This window comes from Benincasa hispida, chromosome 8 (assembly GCF_027475165.1).
Source record: "Benincasa hispida cultivar pf3 chromosome 8, pf3_genome.v1.1, whole genome shotgun sequence".
NCBI lineage: Eukaryota > Viridiplantae > Streptophyta > Magnoliopsida > Cucurbitales > Cucurbitaceae > Benincasa > Benincasa hispida.
This window is the reverse complement of record NC_143485.1, coordinates 47,531,597-47,549,832: the sequence shown is the minus strand read 5'-3', so window position 1 is coordinate 47,549,832 and position 18,236 is coordinate 47,531,597. Positions and strand designations below refer to the sequence as shown.

At 33.7% G+C, this 18,236-nt stretch overlaps 1 protein-coding gene and 1 pseudogene across 1 annotated transcript; both read left to right on the top strand.

Annotated features, from left to right (window-relative positions):
- Nucleotides 1-10,363: 10,363 nt before the first annotated feature.
- LOC120082589 (CBS domain-containing protein CBSX5-like) lies at nucleotides 10,364-12,071 on the top strand. Its single transcript, XM_039037832.2, has 2 exons — nucleotides 10,364-10,962; nucleotides 11,100-12,071. The coding sequence occupies exons 1-2, from the start codon at nucleotides 10,622-10,624 to the stop codon at nucleotides 11,947-11,949; spliced, it is 1,191 nt and encodes a 396-aa protein (XP_038893760.1). The 5' UTR covers nucleotides 10,364-10,621; the 3' UTR covers nucleotides 11,950-12,071.
- Nucleotides 12,072-12,207: 136 nt separating this feature from the next.
- On the top strand, nucleotides 12,208-15,939 carry LOC150034635 (uncharacterized; annotated as a pseudogene).
- The last annotated feature ends 2,297 nt before the right edge of the window (nucleotides 15,940-18,236 follow it).

Sequence of the window (18,236 nt, the reverse complement as noted above, 5' to 3'; positions counted from 1 at the left end):
AGTCAATCCTTCACAGGTTGTTCGTATTAACAGCTAGGTCAAAATTACCGTTTTACCCCTGCAAATATATCTTGTTTCTTAAATTCCCACAGATCATTAATTACTTTATGTCATGTCCTTCTCTATCATGAAAAGGCGGGGCTCCGATTGTTCAATACCTGGAATCAACACTTAAGAGAACAAGTCATCTGCTAACCCTAAAATGGGTAGGAGTGAATTTCATCTTGTAGAGTTATGTCCCCAGCTATCCATCTGGTCTTATCCCTAAAATGGAAGACTTATTGAGCAGTGTTGTTGGGCTACTCTCACCCATGCAGATCAAAGGATAATCCTGAATAAACAGGAGTTCATAACTAGCTTAGGATTAAGATCAAGTTATCCTAGGTTATTTAAGTATGAAATAGTCAGTTTTAACAGTAAATGGTCGTTATAAAGAAAAGTGACTATTTCATTATCCAGTCTATATGCAAACTCATTGCATAGGATACTCCTACTCACATGTCTCTACATGAATGATCTGTGGATCACATCATTTGTATTACCTATACAAAATGAGCCGCATCCAATAGTGTTACCAGGATGAGTTACCCAATTTCATCCATATACTTATAGACCATTTAGGCTATATATTATTAACTTGATCCTGTTTATGTCACCACATAAAGTTAAAGTATTCATACTATAGTTATGGATATGTTTATTGGATTTTCATAATAGAATGCAAAATCAACAACTTTATTGAATAAGACACTCAATAATATTTTATTGATAAATAAAATGTTTAACACAAAATTTATGAACTACGAGTTCTAGAACATTCCCAACATTAAGTACCTCTAACCTTAGATAGGATTTAGCCCAGTGAGTTTGTAACCATAGTTTTACAAGATAACGACTAATTTTAACTAATTAAAACAAGTTGTTATGAGTTAATCCTAGGTGAACATGCATCTTATCTTTGTTATAGATATTAAATGTCTAATTCATTTTATAACACTTTATAAAACATACATATGCAGTTCCATCTATAACATACACCAAACATTTCATAATTTAATATAATAAATTATATTAAACACTTGAAACCCTAAATCATGCATACTACATATTATAACAAATTATAACATATTTTCAATACATATTACATGCTTCCTATGGTGGGATTTTAAATCTACATCGCATACATTATGCACATACAAGATTTATTTAATCATAACATACATTCTACAATACATAAATAATTAAACACACTGATATGTACCAATTTTGACATCCTGAGCAAGCAAACAAGCTAAAATATTACAAGCATTATCCAAAACCAACCTTGAACCGCCACTAGACCACCCGAACTAACTCAAATCGGTTCTAAACCACCCGAACCGGATCTCCAAGGCTTGAAAAAAGGTTGAATCCAAAGAAGGCTGAACCAGACCTAAATGACCCAAACCGGTTGAACCAAAACCATTTGGACTGTTGGATGGTGCGCATGCGCATTCTGGGCTGGACGAAGAACAACGCCGCAATGCTACATGAACATTGTTGCGATGCTACGAAGCAGTAGCTTCAGCTGCTCGTTTTTCCTTTGTGCATGCTTCAAATCTTCTTCAATTACAACCTAGTTTAAACTCTATTGACTCTAACAAATTTACAGACTCTTAATCACACATTAATGCCTATAAACAAGAAGCCATTTACAACAATTACAACATAATTGAAGAGAAATCTAATGCCAAAATTTTAATATATCCATATCAGCACCCATTTCATACAACTTATGAAAAACACCCACCAAGCTAAAATTAACGTAAATGGAGTGCTTAAAACATGCTTTAATACCAAATGATAGTGTTGACATTCAACATGCGAAAGTAATTTGGATCCTCAGCACTCTATACATCAATTTTAGTGATTAAGCATGCATGTCCATTTTTCCAGAAATTGGGGTTAGAGAAGTACAACCTTTGTAGATTCCTCTAATTGCTCCAATCCTATGCTTGTTTCCTCTTGTAGGCTTGATGTAGACTACCACAAGGACTTTCCTACTATCCTCTTGGCCTTAGATTAGGTGGTAGAATCCAAATTGAGATAGATTTTTGTGTATTTTGGAGTTGAAGAGTGAGATGTGCAGAAAAATTAAAAAACCAGAGAGTTTTATTCAATTTTGTGAATTGCATGAAGTTTTAATCTAATTAAAACTTCTTCTTTTTTAGAACAACATCATGCATTTTAAATTCACTACAAATTGACACTCAAATAATCACTATAACTCTGGAAAACCCACTTTCAATTATTTAACTTTAATTTAATTTAATTTTCATAAAACTAAGTTACATTAAAATATTAATAGTGAATTTGAGAGTTTTAAATTCAAATTAATTCAAATAATTTAATTTATTTTAAATAAATAAATAATTAATTTAATATCAAATATTAAATTAATAAAACACCTAGTTCAAATGTGAATCATTATTCATAATACTTAAATCAAATTTAAATATTTAAACTCTCCAATTTTGTTTAATTCGATAATTAAACATTAATTATATCAAATATAATAATCCAAACCCTAATCTGAATTTGAACATTTGAAATTATCTCAACACACTGTTCTAAGGCTTAATCCATTTATGAGCTAGTAGACGGACCTAATGGACCTACAGATCATGAGCTCTAATGATCTGAGATTGATCGATTAAACTCTTTTAATCGAATTAACCAACATTCGTTAACTATCGGGTCACCCCAAAAATGCTCAGTAGTTGCATTCTCCTCACTATAGATATATTTCTGTCTACTTAATTTAACCATGATTAGTAAGTCGATCCTTCATAGGTTGTTCACATTTACAGCTAGGTCAAAATGATCATTTTACCCCTATAATATATCTTGCTTCTTAAGTGTTCCATTGATCCACTAATAAACAATCGGTTTATGATCTTATCAATAAAACGAGTCCCTCTCTATGATAGAGAGGGCAAGACCCCTTGTTCAAGACTAGGAGTCAGTACTTAAGGGAACAACCTATCTGCTAACCCTAAAATCGGGTAGGAGAGAGTTCCATCTTGCAGAACTATATCCCCAACTATCTACTCGGTCTTACCCCTAAGATGAGAGGCTTATTAAGTAGCAATGTTGAGCTACTCTCATTCATGCAGATTAAAAGATAATCCCGAATAAATAGGAGTTCATAATTAGCTGAAGATTGAGATCGAGTTACCTTAGGTCATCGAATTGAAATAGTTAGTTTTAATAGTAAACGACGTTATAAAGAAAAAATGACTATTTCGTGATCCGGTCTTATGCAAACATCTTTTGCATATGATGGCCCCACTCGCATGTCTCCACATGAACGATTTTGGGATCACATTGTTTGTATCAAATACAAAACGGGCCGCGTTCATAGTGTCCCCAAGATAAGGTACCCAACCCTATCCTTATACTTATAGACCATTTTGGCTATATATTCAAACTTGATCAACTTTTATGTCTCTACATAAAGTTCAAGTATTCATGCTATAACCATGAGTTTGTTAGTTTATTGGATTTAGACTTTAACAAGTACAAATTACATATTCAATAACAACTTTATTGAACAAACCTCAATACTAACTTTATTGTTAATATAATAAGTTTAAGTATTACAAACTACGAGTTTTAGGACATACAACTCAACAGGGATGAATTCGTGCATATAAAAAAAAATCAATATTCATTAAGATAGTCAAGCTAGTTAGTCTTATCAAGTAAACACAAATAATATATATTCCTAGATTGTGGTGGGATTGTTAAGAAGCTGTCGATCTTCTACATGTCTATGACAAGTAGGTCTATAAAGATGATCTAATCATCTTTGGACAATCCTTTAATGTCAAATTACTGTAAAAGATGATTATAAAACACCATAAACTAATAATTTCACATTTGTATTTAAAACATGTTTGACGGTCAATTTTTTTTAGTACATGATCGATTGAGTTGGTCATTAGAGTTAGTCATTGGAGATGAACAAAGGAGTTGGTGGTTGGAGTTGGTCGCCCGAGAGTTGGTTGTCATACTTGGTCGTTGCTAGAGTTGATCATCATAGGTGGTTAAAGTTGGTAGTGTGAGGTGAACGTCAATTTTAGTTGTCATAGGTGGTTGTCATCAGAGTTGATTATTGAAGATGGTTTTCGTTGGAGTTGTCATCGGAGATAGTTGTCAGAGTCCGAAATTGATCATGTGAAGGTAGTCATTGGAGTTGGTTGTTGGAGTGTAGCAATGACTAGTTGTTGGCAATGGCCGACGGGTATAGAGTCATGGAAAACATTGGATAGAGTGAGAGTTGGGTTGAGTTGTTAAAAGTAACCATCTCAACTTTACCAATATTTAAAGTTGGTGAACAAAACATTAAGTTTAGAATTTTTTACCAACTCAACCTAATACATGTTGTTGAGTCAAACATTCCCTTAAAATTCAAAAATCAAAATGATTACAAATTTGTAAGCAATATATTAAATTGAAATCATTACATGGAGAAGGGGCCTTTTTAAAAATGAGAAAAAGTATATTTAAAATTATTTACACTTTATAACCCAAAAAAAAAAAAAAAATCCAAAAGCATTATTGAAACTTTTTTAAGAAAGTAAATATTTTTAGGACTTCTTCGTCGAAAAGTGACATCTAAAATGATTTTTAAACGTGGAAATATAAAATGTTAGACATATTTAAATAATAATATGTTTAATTAAAGTTTGGGCTATATATGTGGATTAATAATTTATCACATTAGGTTATTTTATTAGATTGGGCCATATTATGTGATCTAATTAATTAAGGCCCTAGATTCCTAATTGAGTATGGATTTAATGGATAAAATCTCATTCCTAGTTAATTAGGATTTAATGGAAGCCCTAATTGAACTAGTATATAAAGAGACTTTAGGCTATGGTCCCGATATACCAAAACAATATAAGCACTCAGTCTTTCTTGAATCCCATCTAGAGAGAGATCCCACTAAGGGCATTCGAAGTTTTGGTTGAGGAAGATCATAGTCATCTATCATCATCTTGAAGCTATCATCAATTTTGCAATGGAATCCGGTATGTTATTCTTGACAATTTGACATGAATGATCCTAGGGTTTATCTATTCAATAAAGATATAAAGAATTTATGCTAACAAGTGGTATCAGAGCATGAATTTCATGTTGGATTGTTAGTTTATGTATTTTCCATTGGCATTGTTGATTAAATTTTGGTTTCGGTAAAAATTTAAAGAATTTTTTTTAAAAAAATGGTCGACTTACTATAGCAGCGTTTTAAACTCATCGATGGTAGGATGTGTTCTTGCAACCCGTATTCTTGTCTGTGGTATTTGGCATACCCATCACCGATTATGAATGATGTGCTAGTGGTGGATTAAAGTGATTTTTCTTGTTGATTATTTTGATTGAACATGGTTTCCTAAAGTTTCTTTTTTAAGGAAAAAAAACCTTAGTTCTATTATTATCAAAATTAAGGATGTTCAGTTCAACATTCTTGATAAAAGTCCACCAATGTGATGAAATCCACTGGAAAAAAGTTAAAGACCGATCGAAGGAGTTAGGTCTTTAATTGCTACAAGTTTTACCCATCAAGACTTTCAGTTAATGACTGACTGGAGTTGCCGTTGGACGAAGGTATCGGTCAATTACCGATTAAAGTCTTGTTGGCGGTTCTTGATTTTAATTATCAGTTTTTTTTTCTTTAATACTTAATAGATGACTTTATGAGTTCGGTTTTAAATTTGATTAGTAATGGAAAAGTTAATGTTGTCGCTATTTTTTTTTTAACTGAAAAGTTATGTTAATACTTAATTGATGAATATGAGTTTTTAAAAAAAAATGATTGAATTTAGTGAATCTAAATTTTATTGATTAATAACTTGGTGAAATATTTGAAAAGAGTTCTTAGTTCTTGATTGATAAGTTTTTGAATTAAAATCTACAATTTGATTGTTTTTTGTGATATTCACATGTTTATGTTACTTTAATTGTGTTATGTATATGCAATTATTAAGTGAATTTTGTAAAAGACTATTTGGTGTTCTTCTTCCTTTATTTTTTGTACAATAATATTATTATATTATTGTATCTTATATTTTAGATTGAATTGGTCAAAATAATATGTTATCAAAGTAGCTTCTTTTGTTTTAATTATGAAATATAAGATGTACATATTCATGAATTTATGTGGATAATTATCGGCCCAAAGGAAGATAATTATTTGGCCAAATTGTGGGTATGCATGTGGTAATAAGTATGTGGCAATTATAAGGATTGCTCATGTGAAAAATAGTCAGTCCAAAGAAAGGCTATTTTTTTACAGAGTTAATTGTCAGTACTTTGATTACTACGTTGAGAGTACCATTTACAGTTGGTGTTTTTTGCCCAAAGGTTGGACATCAATGTTGTGCTAGGTATATTATTAAAGGGGCCCACCATATATATGAAATTATTTTGTTATATTTTAGTTGTGAGCATATGTTTTGTTGTTTATTGTTTTAGTTGGTCTTACTCAAATATCTGGAAATCTAAGTTCAATCCCTAAGTTGAATGGATCGAACTTCAAGATTTGGAAAAAAAGCCTAGAGATACTTCTTGGGTGTATGGATTTGGACCTTGCATTAAGGATCGATAAACCTACTTCTACTGAGGAATAGCCAAATACGGCTAATATAAAGAAGTGAGAACGGTCAAATCGCATGTGTCTTATGATCATTAGGCACTCCACTCCGGAGTCTTTTCGGGGCTCTATCACGAAAAGTGAAAATGCCAATAAGTTCCTTTCTCAAATTGAGAAATATTTTGATAAAAATGAGAAAGGGGAAGCAAGTAGTCTTTTGACTTCTTTAACTTCTATATAAGGGTAATGGAAACATAAGGGAGTACATTATGGAAATGTCCAATCTTGCAGGTAAATTAAAGGCACTTGATATCGAGATAGATGAAAACCCAGCATGAATAGGGTACACTATACCGGGCAAACCCAGCATGAATGGTGTAGCTGAAAGGAGAAATAGAACACTTAAGGATATGGTAAGAAATATGATTAATCATTCTTCTCTACCAGAATCCCTTTGGGGTGAGGCACTAAAGACTGCAACATATATCCTTAATAGGGTACCTAGTAAAGCAATAGCCAAAACCCCTTATGAGTTGTGGACAGGAAAGAAGCCTAGTATTAGGCATCTTCACATATGGGGTTGTCCAGCTGAGGCTAGGCCTTATAGGCCTAATTAAAGAAAATTGGACTCAAGAACTATTAGCTGCTATTTTGTTGGGTATTCTAAGCACTCTCGGGGTTTCAAGTTTTATGATCCCACTTCTATATCATTGTTTGAGATAGGAAATGCTAGATTCCTTGAGGATGTTGAGTTTGGGGGGAAGATAACATAAGAAAAGTTGTCTTTGAAGAGGAATTGGTTTCTTTTCTTCATGTGATTATAAATGATGTTCAGGTTCCAATTCCTAACTTCATTATTGAACCAATTATAGAACAAGACAACATTGAAGTCTCCGTTATTGAACCTGAAGTTCAAACTCAACAACCTCAAGAAGTGCCACTAAGAAGATCCGCTAGAGAGAGAAGAAATGCAATTTCAGATGATTATATTGTGTTTCTTCAAGAACATCAGGATGATGTGGGCAAAATGGAAGATGATCCAATCAACTTCCAACAAGCTTTACAAAGTTCTAACTTTCAAAAGTGGATAAGTGCTATGGAAGAGGAAATAAAATCCATGAAAGACAATGACGTTTGGGAACTTATCGAACTGCCATCAGGAATGAAACCCATAGGTTGTAAATGGATATTTAAAACCAAAAGGGATTCACATGGCAATATCAAAAGATATAAGGCTTGTCTTGTTGCAAAGGGTTTTACTTAAAAGGAAGGCATTGATTACAAAGAGACTTTCTCTCTGGTTTCATTGAAATACTCTTTTAGGGTAATCATGGCACTGGTAGCTCACTTTGATTTAGAGCTACACTAGATGGATGTAAAAACTGCGTTTCTCAATGGGAACATTGATGAGACGATTTATATGGTGTAACCAGAAAACTGTGTCTGATAATTCAAAGTCTATGGTGTGCAAATTAAAGAAATCCATCTACGGTCTCAAGCAAGCCTCTCATCAATGGTATCACAAATTCCATGAAGTGATAACCTCATTTGGTTTTGAGGTGAACATTGTAAAAGATTGTGTATATTACAAGTTCAGTGGGAGTAAATCAATCTTTCTGGTGTTATATGTTGATGACATATTCATAGCTACTAATGATGTAGGTTTATTGCATCACACTAAGAGATTTCTCAAAAGAAATTTTGAGATGAAGGATCTTGGTGATGCTTCTTTTGTATTAGGAATTGAAATACTGCGAGATCGTTCTCAAGGTATTTTGAGATTGTCACAAAAGAACTATATTGAAAAGATCTTGAGTAGATTTGGCATGAAAGATTGTGCGCCGGGAGATACCCTGATTGCTAATGGTGATAAATTTTATTTAGGTTAATGCCCCAAGACCACACTCGAGACTAAGGAGATACAGAAGGTTCCATATGCATCGGCCATTGGAAGTCTAATGTATGCTCAAGTATGTACCCGTCCAGATATTGCGTTCATAGTTGGAGTGTTAAGCAGATATTTGAGTAACCTGGGGATAGATCATTGGAAAGTAGCCAAACGGGTTATGAGGTATTTACAGAGAAAAAAAGATTATATGCTCACTTATCGGAAATCAAAAGTTTTGGAGATCATTGGGTATTCTGATTCTGATTATGTTGGATGTCAAGACACTTTGCAATCCACTTCAGGCTATATCTTCATGTTGGTTGGAGGAGCTGTATCCTAGAAAAATGTTAAACAAACATTTATGGCTTCTTCTACCATGACTGCGGAGTTTATAGCATGTTATGAGGCATCCAATCATGGAATATGGTTGTGAAATTTTGTCACTAGGCTGCGGATAGTGGTTGGCATAGAAAAATCACTAAAATTATTTTGTGACAATAAGTCGGTTGTGATGTATTCCAACAACAACAGAAGCAATACAAAGTCAAAGCATGTAGACGTGAAGTTTCTGGCTGTTAAAGAAAGATTTCAGAATGGTCAAATTTCGATAAAACATATAGGAACAAACTCTATGGTGGTAGATCCATTGACTAAAGGTTTACCACCAAAAGTTTTTCATGAGCATGTTGCTCACATAGGTGTTAGTCACTTTTCTGATTCCATGGTTTAGTGGAAGTTTGTTATTAAGGATGTTTTTTGACCTTATTTTGTTTATTTTCTATATAGAATAAAGTTGATGGTTTCTGTTTTATTATTTGAACTTGTTTATCATGCATGCAGTTTAGCATAAAGTTTTTTAGAATGATCTCATTAAGGAATTTGGACCAGCTGGAAACAGGCATGATCTAGATCACTTTGCATGTAGTTTCCATGCTATCCATCCATATTTGATCTATATCATTGAATGTATTAGAATTGGTGATCAAGGAAGGTTTAGTTACAAAGGTAGTGACAAAAGCTGCCTTGATTCTGTGCTAATACAGGAGATGGACCAGATTGAACTAAAGGAAAATTCTATTATTGAAATAACCTTGCGCTTAAGGTTTATGTGATTTAATTATAATAGGTACATAGACATAGCCCAAGTAGGAGATTGTTAGACATATTTAAATAATAATATGTTTAATTAAAGTATGGGCTATGTATGTGATTTAATAATTTATCACATTAGGTTATTTTATTAGATTGGGAAGATTCTTAATTGAGTATGGACTTAATGGGTAGAAGCCCATTCCTAGTTAATTAGGGTTTAATGGGAACATAATTGAATAGTATATAAAGAGACCTTAGGTTATGGTCCCCGATATACCAAAACAATATAAGCGCTCAATCTTTCTTGAATCCCATCTAGAGAGAGATTTCACTAAGGGCATTCGGAGTTTTGGTTGAGAAAAACCATAGTCATCCATCATATCCAGTATGTTATTCTTGACAATTTGACATGAATGATCTTAAGATTTATTTATTCAATATAGATCTAAAGAATTTATCCAAGAAATTCCTTTCAAATAAAGTTTACTTCAACAACATTAGGCGCCATCCGAACAAGAATTTCGTCATCATCTACACGAAAAGTGGAAAGTTTTGGGTAACCACCCTCAGAAGCGGAAAAAATCTATTAAAGGAAAATTATAACTGTGCTAACACATTAGCACAAAACTTACACATAATTAACCATATATTTTTGTAAAAAACGTGAGGATTTTCCCTTTCTTTAAAGAAAAAAAATTATAAATAAAAAATATATATTTAAAATAAAAATGGTTATCTGAACTGAAACAATCCAAAAAGAGAAGCTAAAAACGCGTGCGCCACCTCACGGATAACCCACATATCACGCCCTATAAATTTCACACAATTCCTCCTTGGTCTTTCGCATTGGAAATCCGCTCGTCTCTTCTTTATCTCGACCCGACCCGACCCGATTGTTTTTCTTCTCTCTTTCAGAACCGCCATTTCCGCTGCACCTTCATCGATTTTTCTCTTCCATTTTCAAATCCTCTCTTGGCTTCTTCGATCTCAATTGCTCGTGTATGGCAGCAAGCTTGTTGGCCTGCGAGGTATCTGACCTATGCCTTGGAAAACCTGCGCTTCGATCCATATCCATCTCCGCCACTGTCGCCGATGCGTTATCAGTCTTGACGAGGATTGACGAAGGCTACATAAGCATCTGGAGCTGTGGAGATCACTCCTCTCTTAAGCCGGATTTCGATTTGCATTGTCGTTGCGTTGGTAAAGTATGCATGGTGGATATTATCTGTTTTCTTTGCAGACAAGAGAATTTGTTGCAACCGGCGGTTGCGCTTCGATCTCCGATCTCTGTTTTGATTCCTGAGGGACTCGGACTGGTTAGACATTTGGAGCCTCATGTCAGGTTTGAATCTTGAAATTTGTTGAAATTCTGGATTTGGATTTGTATATGTTTCGGTGCGATGTTAATATCGCCATTGTTTTCGTTAAATTGTGAAATTAGGTTTGCTTATTGTTAATGTCTCTTGTTTTGATTTTCAGTTTGATGGAGGCGATTGATCTTATACACGAAGGAGTTCATAACCTTGTTATCCCAATCAAAATGAGCACAAGTAAGAGGAAAAGCTTCCTTAAGAAATCATCGTCTAATTCCATCTCCTCTCTCCATAACGATCAAGAATACTGCTGGCTTGCTCCGGAGGATATAATCCGTTACCTCCTCAACTCAATCGGACTTTTCAGCCCTATCGCCGCGAATCCTATCGATTCCTTCAACATAATTGACACAATTAACATTCTCGCCGTCCATTACGACGAATCTGCGTTATCTATTCTACCTCTAATCTCACAAGCGTTGATTCACCAATCCTCTGTCGCCATCGTTGACTTGGACGACAAATTGATTGGCGAAATTTCACCATTCACGCTCAATTTCTGCGACGAGACGGTGGCGGCGGCTATAGCAACGCTCACAGCCGGTGAACTCATGGCCTATATAGACTGTGGCGGCCCGCCGGATGATTTAGTGCAATTAGTGAAAGAAAGATTGGAAGAGAAAAACTTAGAGGCGGTTCTGGAGTGGTTCGAGGAAGAATCATCAACAATATCATCATCGTCTTCAATTTGTTCTTCTTCAGATGATGAGTTTGGATCTGGATCGAGTTGTGGATCAGGGAGAAGTGGAAAGATGGGTGGATACTCAGCGAGAGTATTGAGAAGATCAGAGGCGATTGTTTGTTATCCATGGAATTCTTTGGTTGCAGTAATGATTCAAGCTTTAGCTCATCGAGTCAGCTATGTGTGGGTCACTCAAGAAGACGGAACTCTCGCCGGAACTGTTACCTTTGCTTCAATGTTGGCTGTTTTTCGGGATAGATTAAAGTCTCTATAGAATAACGTTTCACATAAAATTTCAAAGCTTATGGAGTGATCCAAAATGGTTTTTGCTTTTGGAGATTGAACACGAAAATGGTTAAAAATCAATGCAAAAATCTGAAACTGATTTGGCAAAAACCCTAACTAGGAAATGAAATAACAACTTTACCATTCCAAAAATGGCATTCGTGTTTCGTAAAATACGTTGAACAAGAAAATTCTTAACTTTTAACATTTTCCCATCCTAAGAATGAAAACTATCTTAGGTACCACGATATTTGGCCCATTTTAGCTTACCCTCATTTTTGTGCATTATGATAACTCTTCTTATTTTTCAATTTTTGACCAAGAAAAACTAAGTAATTACTTAAACTAAATTTTAGGCATGTTTTTTCAATCATAGTTTTTCACACGCCTTAATTATTTATTTATTTTTTTTTACTTTTTTTATAATTGGTATGAGGTATAAAAATGAGTGCATCTAAATATTATTCGATCCATAAAGATGGAACATCCTTACATTCAAGATGCGCTTAAATATTGATCTTTGGTTGATATTATAGCAAATTATAGTAGTTTGTTGTTACGGGATATTGATGTTGCAAGATGGTATGTATGGCGTAGAAGATGCTTGCCAAATAAGGTTGAGGCTAAATGATTGAAAGAGGCTACCACATTTTTTTGTACCATTGGACGTAAGGAAGAGAAACAATTTTGAACCTTCATCCTACCCAAACATTCAATAATATTTTATGGATTAGGTTTGGGTTAGGTTTAAGTCAATTGTTCTCGAGATTTTATTTATTTAGGTTTCTAGTATTTGTCATTTGATAATGTACATATGGGAATGATATTTATAACCTTAACCTTATTAAAGCTAATAAAATAAAAAGATGAATATTATGGTTAAGCTAAAAGCTAATCAAATAAAAAGATGAAAATTAAATAATAATAATAATGACCATTATCGTTGGATAGGATATATTAAAACTACATAATGGAGGGAAAAGCTTCCTAGTCCCCATTGTATTCCCATGAGAAATAATTTTGAGGGTGGAGTTGAGATGAGTATAATAGGGTCTAGGTCTTGAATTTGGTCAATTTAGGGCTTGAAATTTAAGGGTGGAATGTTACATATTATTATTGTGCAAAAATGTTACATATTATTGTGAAAATTTATAGTAGGTGTTTTTTTTATTATAAATAAATAAATATATATCCTTTTTAAAACTATTTGCAAATATTAATTATTTTCTGAATTACCTTAAATACTTCCTCGTCGTCCGACTTCAATCTGTTTTCTTTCTTTCTGTCTTCTTCCCCATCTTCCTTGTCATGGTCTTCATCGTCCCTCTTCTTCTTCATCGGCTCCCTTCTTCTTCGTCGTTTTTGTTTTCTTTTTGTGTTTTTCTACTGTGCCACTTCTTCTCATGTTTCATCTTCTTTTTGGTCGAGCTAATATGCATTTTTCAGGTACGTCTTCTCCATTCTTCGGTGCTTGATTATGAGGTTTTCTGCTTGCAATTTCTTCTTTCTACGTTCAATTTTGTATTTCTGACTCGGGATTTGTATGGTTTAATCCTTCTCTTGTTCGATTCTTTCTTCCATGTCTAGGTATTCGATTTCTTATCCTGTTTTTTATTGGATGTCTAGGTATTCGATTTCTTTCTTTTCTTTTTTTTTTTTTTTTTTTTTAGGTTTCGTTGATTTTACTTAAAGTATGCTTTGTTTTTTATTCGATTTCCTCAGTTTCAAGTATTGACAAAAATTTGATAAAAATTAGTACCCTCACTTCTATCACTGATTATTATTTGAATTACAAGTCATGAACTGTTATCACTACTATCACAAAAATTAGTACCTTACTACTATCACTGCTATCACAAAAATTAGTACCTCACTACTATCACTGCTATCACGTATTACAAATCATGAATTACAAGTACCCTCACTACTATCCTATCTCAAAAATTAGTATCCTCACTACTATTACTGAAAATTAGTACCTTCAGTTTCACGTCATGAACTTTCTATCACTGATATTAGTAGTCAAGAACTTCCTATCACTAATATTAGTCTTATGATAGATAGATATCATAGTGTACCAATGATATTAGTCTATCACTTATAGATATTGTTTTCTATTTATTGTACTACTCTAGAATGTCATGAGTTTAATTGTTGTTTCTTGCAGTGATTTGGAAATATGATTAAGCTTGCAATAGTGGTGTTTCATAGTGGACAGTGGGATGATAAACATAATTACTTGAATTACAAGACTAAAGGTGTATTGGTTGATGAGATTATGTGTTTTGAGAGTTTTGTGAGTTTGATATTAAAGGAAATTCAATTGGATGCATCTATTTCTTCAATACAATTATCTATCTTATTGGATTTTGGTATCAATGGCATTCAAGTTGTGGTTGAAATTCATGAAGATAACAATGTTGCTTGGTTTTTGAATTTAGTTCAAGAACAAAGTAAAGATATCTATTAGTTGTTCATTCTACTGATCTTGATTTAGAAGGAGTTTCCAATTGTGGATTTGATAATTTTTTATGTGTTGTGTTTTCTTCTTCCCTATTAGTGATGATTTTAACATCCTAACAGATGTTGATATTGATAGTTTGTCTTCTATGTTTGATTTGAAAGAGAAGGATATGTTTGCTAGTAAGGAAATAGTATAAGTCTTACTACATAGCTATAAAGAACAACTTTAACTTCCAGACTGTGAGATCAAATTCTAAAGTAATTGTGTTAAAGTGCTCCCAAGAAGAATGTTAAGGGTATGTCCGTGCATCTCGTCATAAGGGTGGGGAACTATGGAAACTTAGGAAGTATATTGTTAATCATAGTTGTTCTATAAATTCTATTCAAACTTCTCATAGACAAGCATCTTCATCATTGATTGGTGACTTTATGATAAAAGATTTTAGCCGCTGTGACCGTTTGACTCCGGATAACAATTATAATTCACATGCGTACTAAATTTTGTTATGAAGTCATTGAAAGGTGATGCAAAGGAATCTTATGTCTTGATCCCATATTTTTTTTTACAAAGCTAAAAGAAATGAATCCAGGCTTATTTTTTTCCTGCTATCCTTTATATATCATCAATCAAGCTTTCAATGAGTATGTAATCAATATTTGATAGACTTGTTTAATTGATATGATCTATCGATGATGTTGGTCTATCAGTGATAGGTCTTATAGTAAATGAGTATATCATTGATCTATTGCTGATATTTGGTCTATACGTGATAGTTCTAATGTAAAATAGAATGTAATTATTCTTTTATATATCTTTTTTTCTTTTCTTATCTTACGGTAGGTTCATTCACTGTATATGAAACTGATTCTGAGGGACATTTTAAGTATTGTTTTATGGCAATTGGATCGTGTATTGAGGGGTGGAAATATTGTAGGCCAAACATATTATTTAATGGCACCTTTTTGAAATGTAAATATGGTGGAACTCTTTTGATGGCATCAACAATTGATGGTAACAATCAGATTTTTCCTTTTGCCTTTAGTATTGTAGACTCTGAGAATGATGCCTTATGGAGATGGTTTTTTGATAATATCAAGAAAAGTTTAGGGAGATCGAGAAGGTTTAGTTATTATATCCGATCGACATCTAAGTATTCCAAAAGGTGTTCCAAATGTTTTTCCAACGACTGGATATTGTGTTTGTTTGCAACACCTTTTGAGAGGTTTGAAGTTGACATATAAAGACTCTTCTATTGACAATATGTTTTTTAGATGTGGAAAAGCATATACTATTGCTGATTTTGAGCTGAATATGAGATGGATGGAGGCTATATATCCTTACATATGAGACTATCTTAGTAATGTTGGTTTCGAGAAGTGGGCTCGTGCATATTGTCAAAGGAGAAGATATCAGATGATGACTACAAACATTTCAGAATGTTTAAATGCAGTTCTAAAAGAGATTAGAGATTTACCTATAACATCATTACTCGATTATCCTTTGATCTGCGGGTAAGAGTAGTCCAACAACACTGCTCAATAAGCTTACCATTTTGGGATAAAACCAGATGAATAGCTGGGGACATAGCCTTGCAAAATGGAATTCACTCCTAACCTATTTAAAGATAGCAGATAAGTTGTTCTCTTAAGTACTAACTCCAGGTCTTGAACAATCGAGGCCCCGCCTTCTCATGATAGAGAAAGGATTTGATTCAAAAAGATTATGAATCAGAATTGTTCATTAGAGGATCAATAGAAACTTAAGGAACAAGATGTATTCACAGGGGTAAATGGTTTTTTTGACCTAGCTGTGATTACGAACAACCTGTGAAGGATCGACTTATTGATTATGGTTATTAAGTGAACATAATATATCTACAGTGAAGGGAGTTCAACTATGGGCTATAATGGAGTGTCTCATTAGTTAACAAATGAGGGTTAGATCGGGCTAATGAGTTTAGCCGATTAATCTCGAATAGTTGGAGTCCATGATTTGTAGATCCGCGAGGTCCCCCTACTAGCTCGTAAATGGATAAGCTTTAGGGTAGCTTGAGAAATTAATTTGAAACGGTCAAATAAAACAGAACAAGAGAATATATATTTAAATGTGATTTAAATATATGAAGATGATAATTGTGCCAAAAAATATTATTTAATATTTGATATTAAATTAATTAATATTTTAAATTAATTTAAGAAAATTATTTTTCAATTAAAATGGTTTAGAAGTCATTTTTTGTTTTAAAAGAAAAAAATGGAAAATCGTTTTGCATGGTTGCACAAAATGGAGATTGAATTTTCTCAATTACCTTCATCTTCATGCTCACACAAAGGCCATTTTCCTCTCTTTATTGATTCTCAAAGCATAAGCTGCAAGCCATGCACTCCACTTCTTTGCATGTTCATCTACAACATATAAAGAAGATTGGAGTCATTTGAGTAGAATGAATGCAGAATTTTTTATAGAAAAACTTCTGTTAGAAGAAATATTTATTCTTATCGGCTGCTGTGAGTTCTTCTTGGTTCTTCATTTTTTCAAACTGTTCTTCAGTCCCACAACTTTGCCTAAAGCTCCAAAAGGATAGTAGGGAAGACTTTGAGGTGGTTTACGGTGATATCAAGTGAAGACTACTATTGTACACTCGTTTTCTTGGAGAGTTCTTCAAAGGTATGATATTAAATCCCACGTTTTAGAAAATCATGCTTTAGTTTCTACTAAAATTAGTGAATTTGAATGCTTATGGATCCTTGATATTTCCGTTGCATGTTGTTTATCTCTTTCAATTAGTATCAGAGCATCTTTTAAGCTTTTTATTCGGTCTAATTTTGGCAAGGTGGGTGTTTTTCATAAGATATATGAAACTGATGCACTGCTATGGTTTTCTAAGTTTTAGCATCTTAATTCTCTTTAATCTCTCAATTAAATTTATAGTTGGCTTTTATTTGATGAGCATTTATGTGTTAGCAAGAGTCTGTAATTAATTTGGAGTCATTAGAGTTGAAATTAAGATGTAATTGAAGAAACAAGTGAAGAAGGTCGAGCTGCTATTCTAGTATTTTTAGCTTCTACTCAAATTTGTTGCTGAGGTCCAGTTGCTAAGCAATCGTTTAGCTCCAGACATTACACGATGAGAAGAAAAGCTAGACGATCGTGTACCTGCGGGAGCTAAGCGATGCGTTCATTTGCTATACAATAGCATTACGCGATCGTTTACTTTTGTCGTGGGAACTAAAAGATACGTTGAATTTGCTAAACGATGGTGCTATACAATCATTTAGCAACGATGCATGCTAAGCGATGCGATGAAGTGCTACAGATAACACTGAGCGATCATTTGGTCGCGGAGCTAAGCAATCATGTAGATAAATGTTATGCGACGCGATGATGTTCTAGACGATGGAGCTAAGCGATCGGTTAGCTGCATGACTTGAATGCATTGGGCGATGGTGTTAAGCGATCGCTTAGTACTATGCAATGGAGCTAAGCGATTGCACAACAATGGAGCTAAGTGATCGTCTAGTTCTATACGATAAAGCTAAACGATCGTTTAGCTTTCAACAAACACTAAGCGATCGTGTACTTACTCTCAACCTAAGGCGATGACACTAGATGATTACCTTTAGCGCTACACGATCGGCCTTAGCAGCACTTTGAGGTTGGACCGAGAGCAGTCGGTTCGACCGATTTACTCAAGGTTCAATTCGGTTCAGCCTCAAATGGTTTTGATTGGTCTGATTCAAGCTTTGTTGGTCCGGTTCAAACTCATTCAGTCTAGTTCAAGTTGTTTTGGGTTCGGTTTGGAGTGGTTTGAG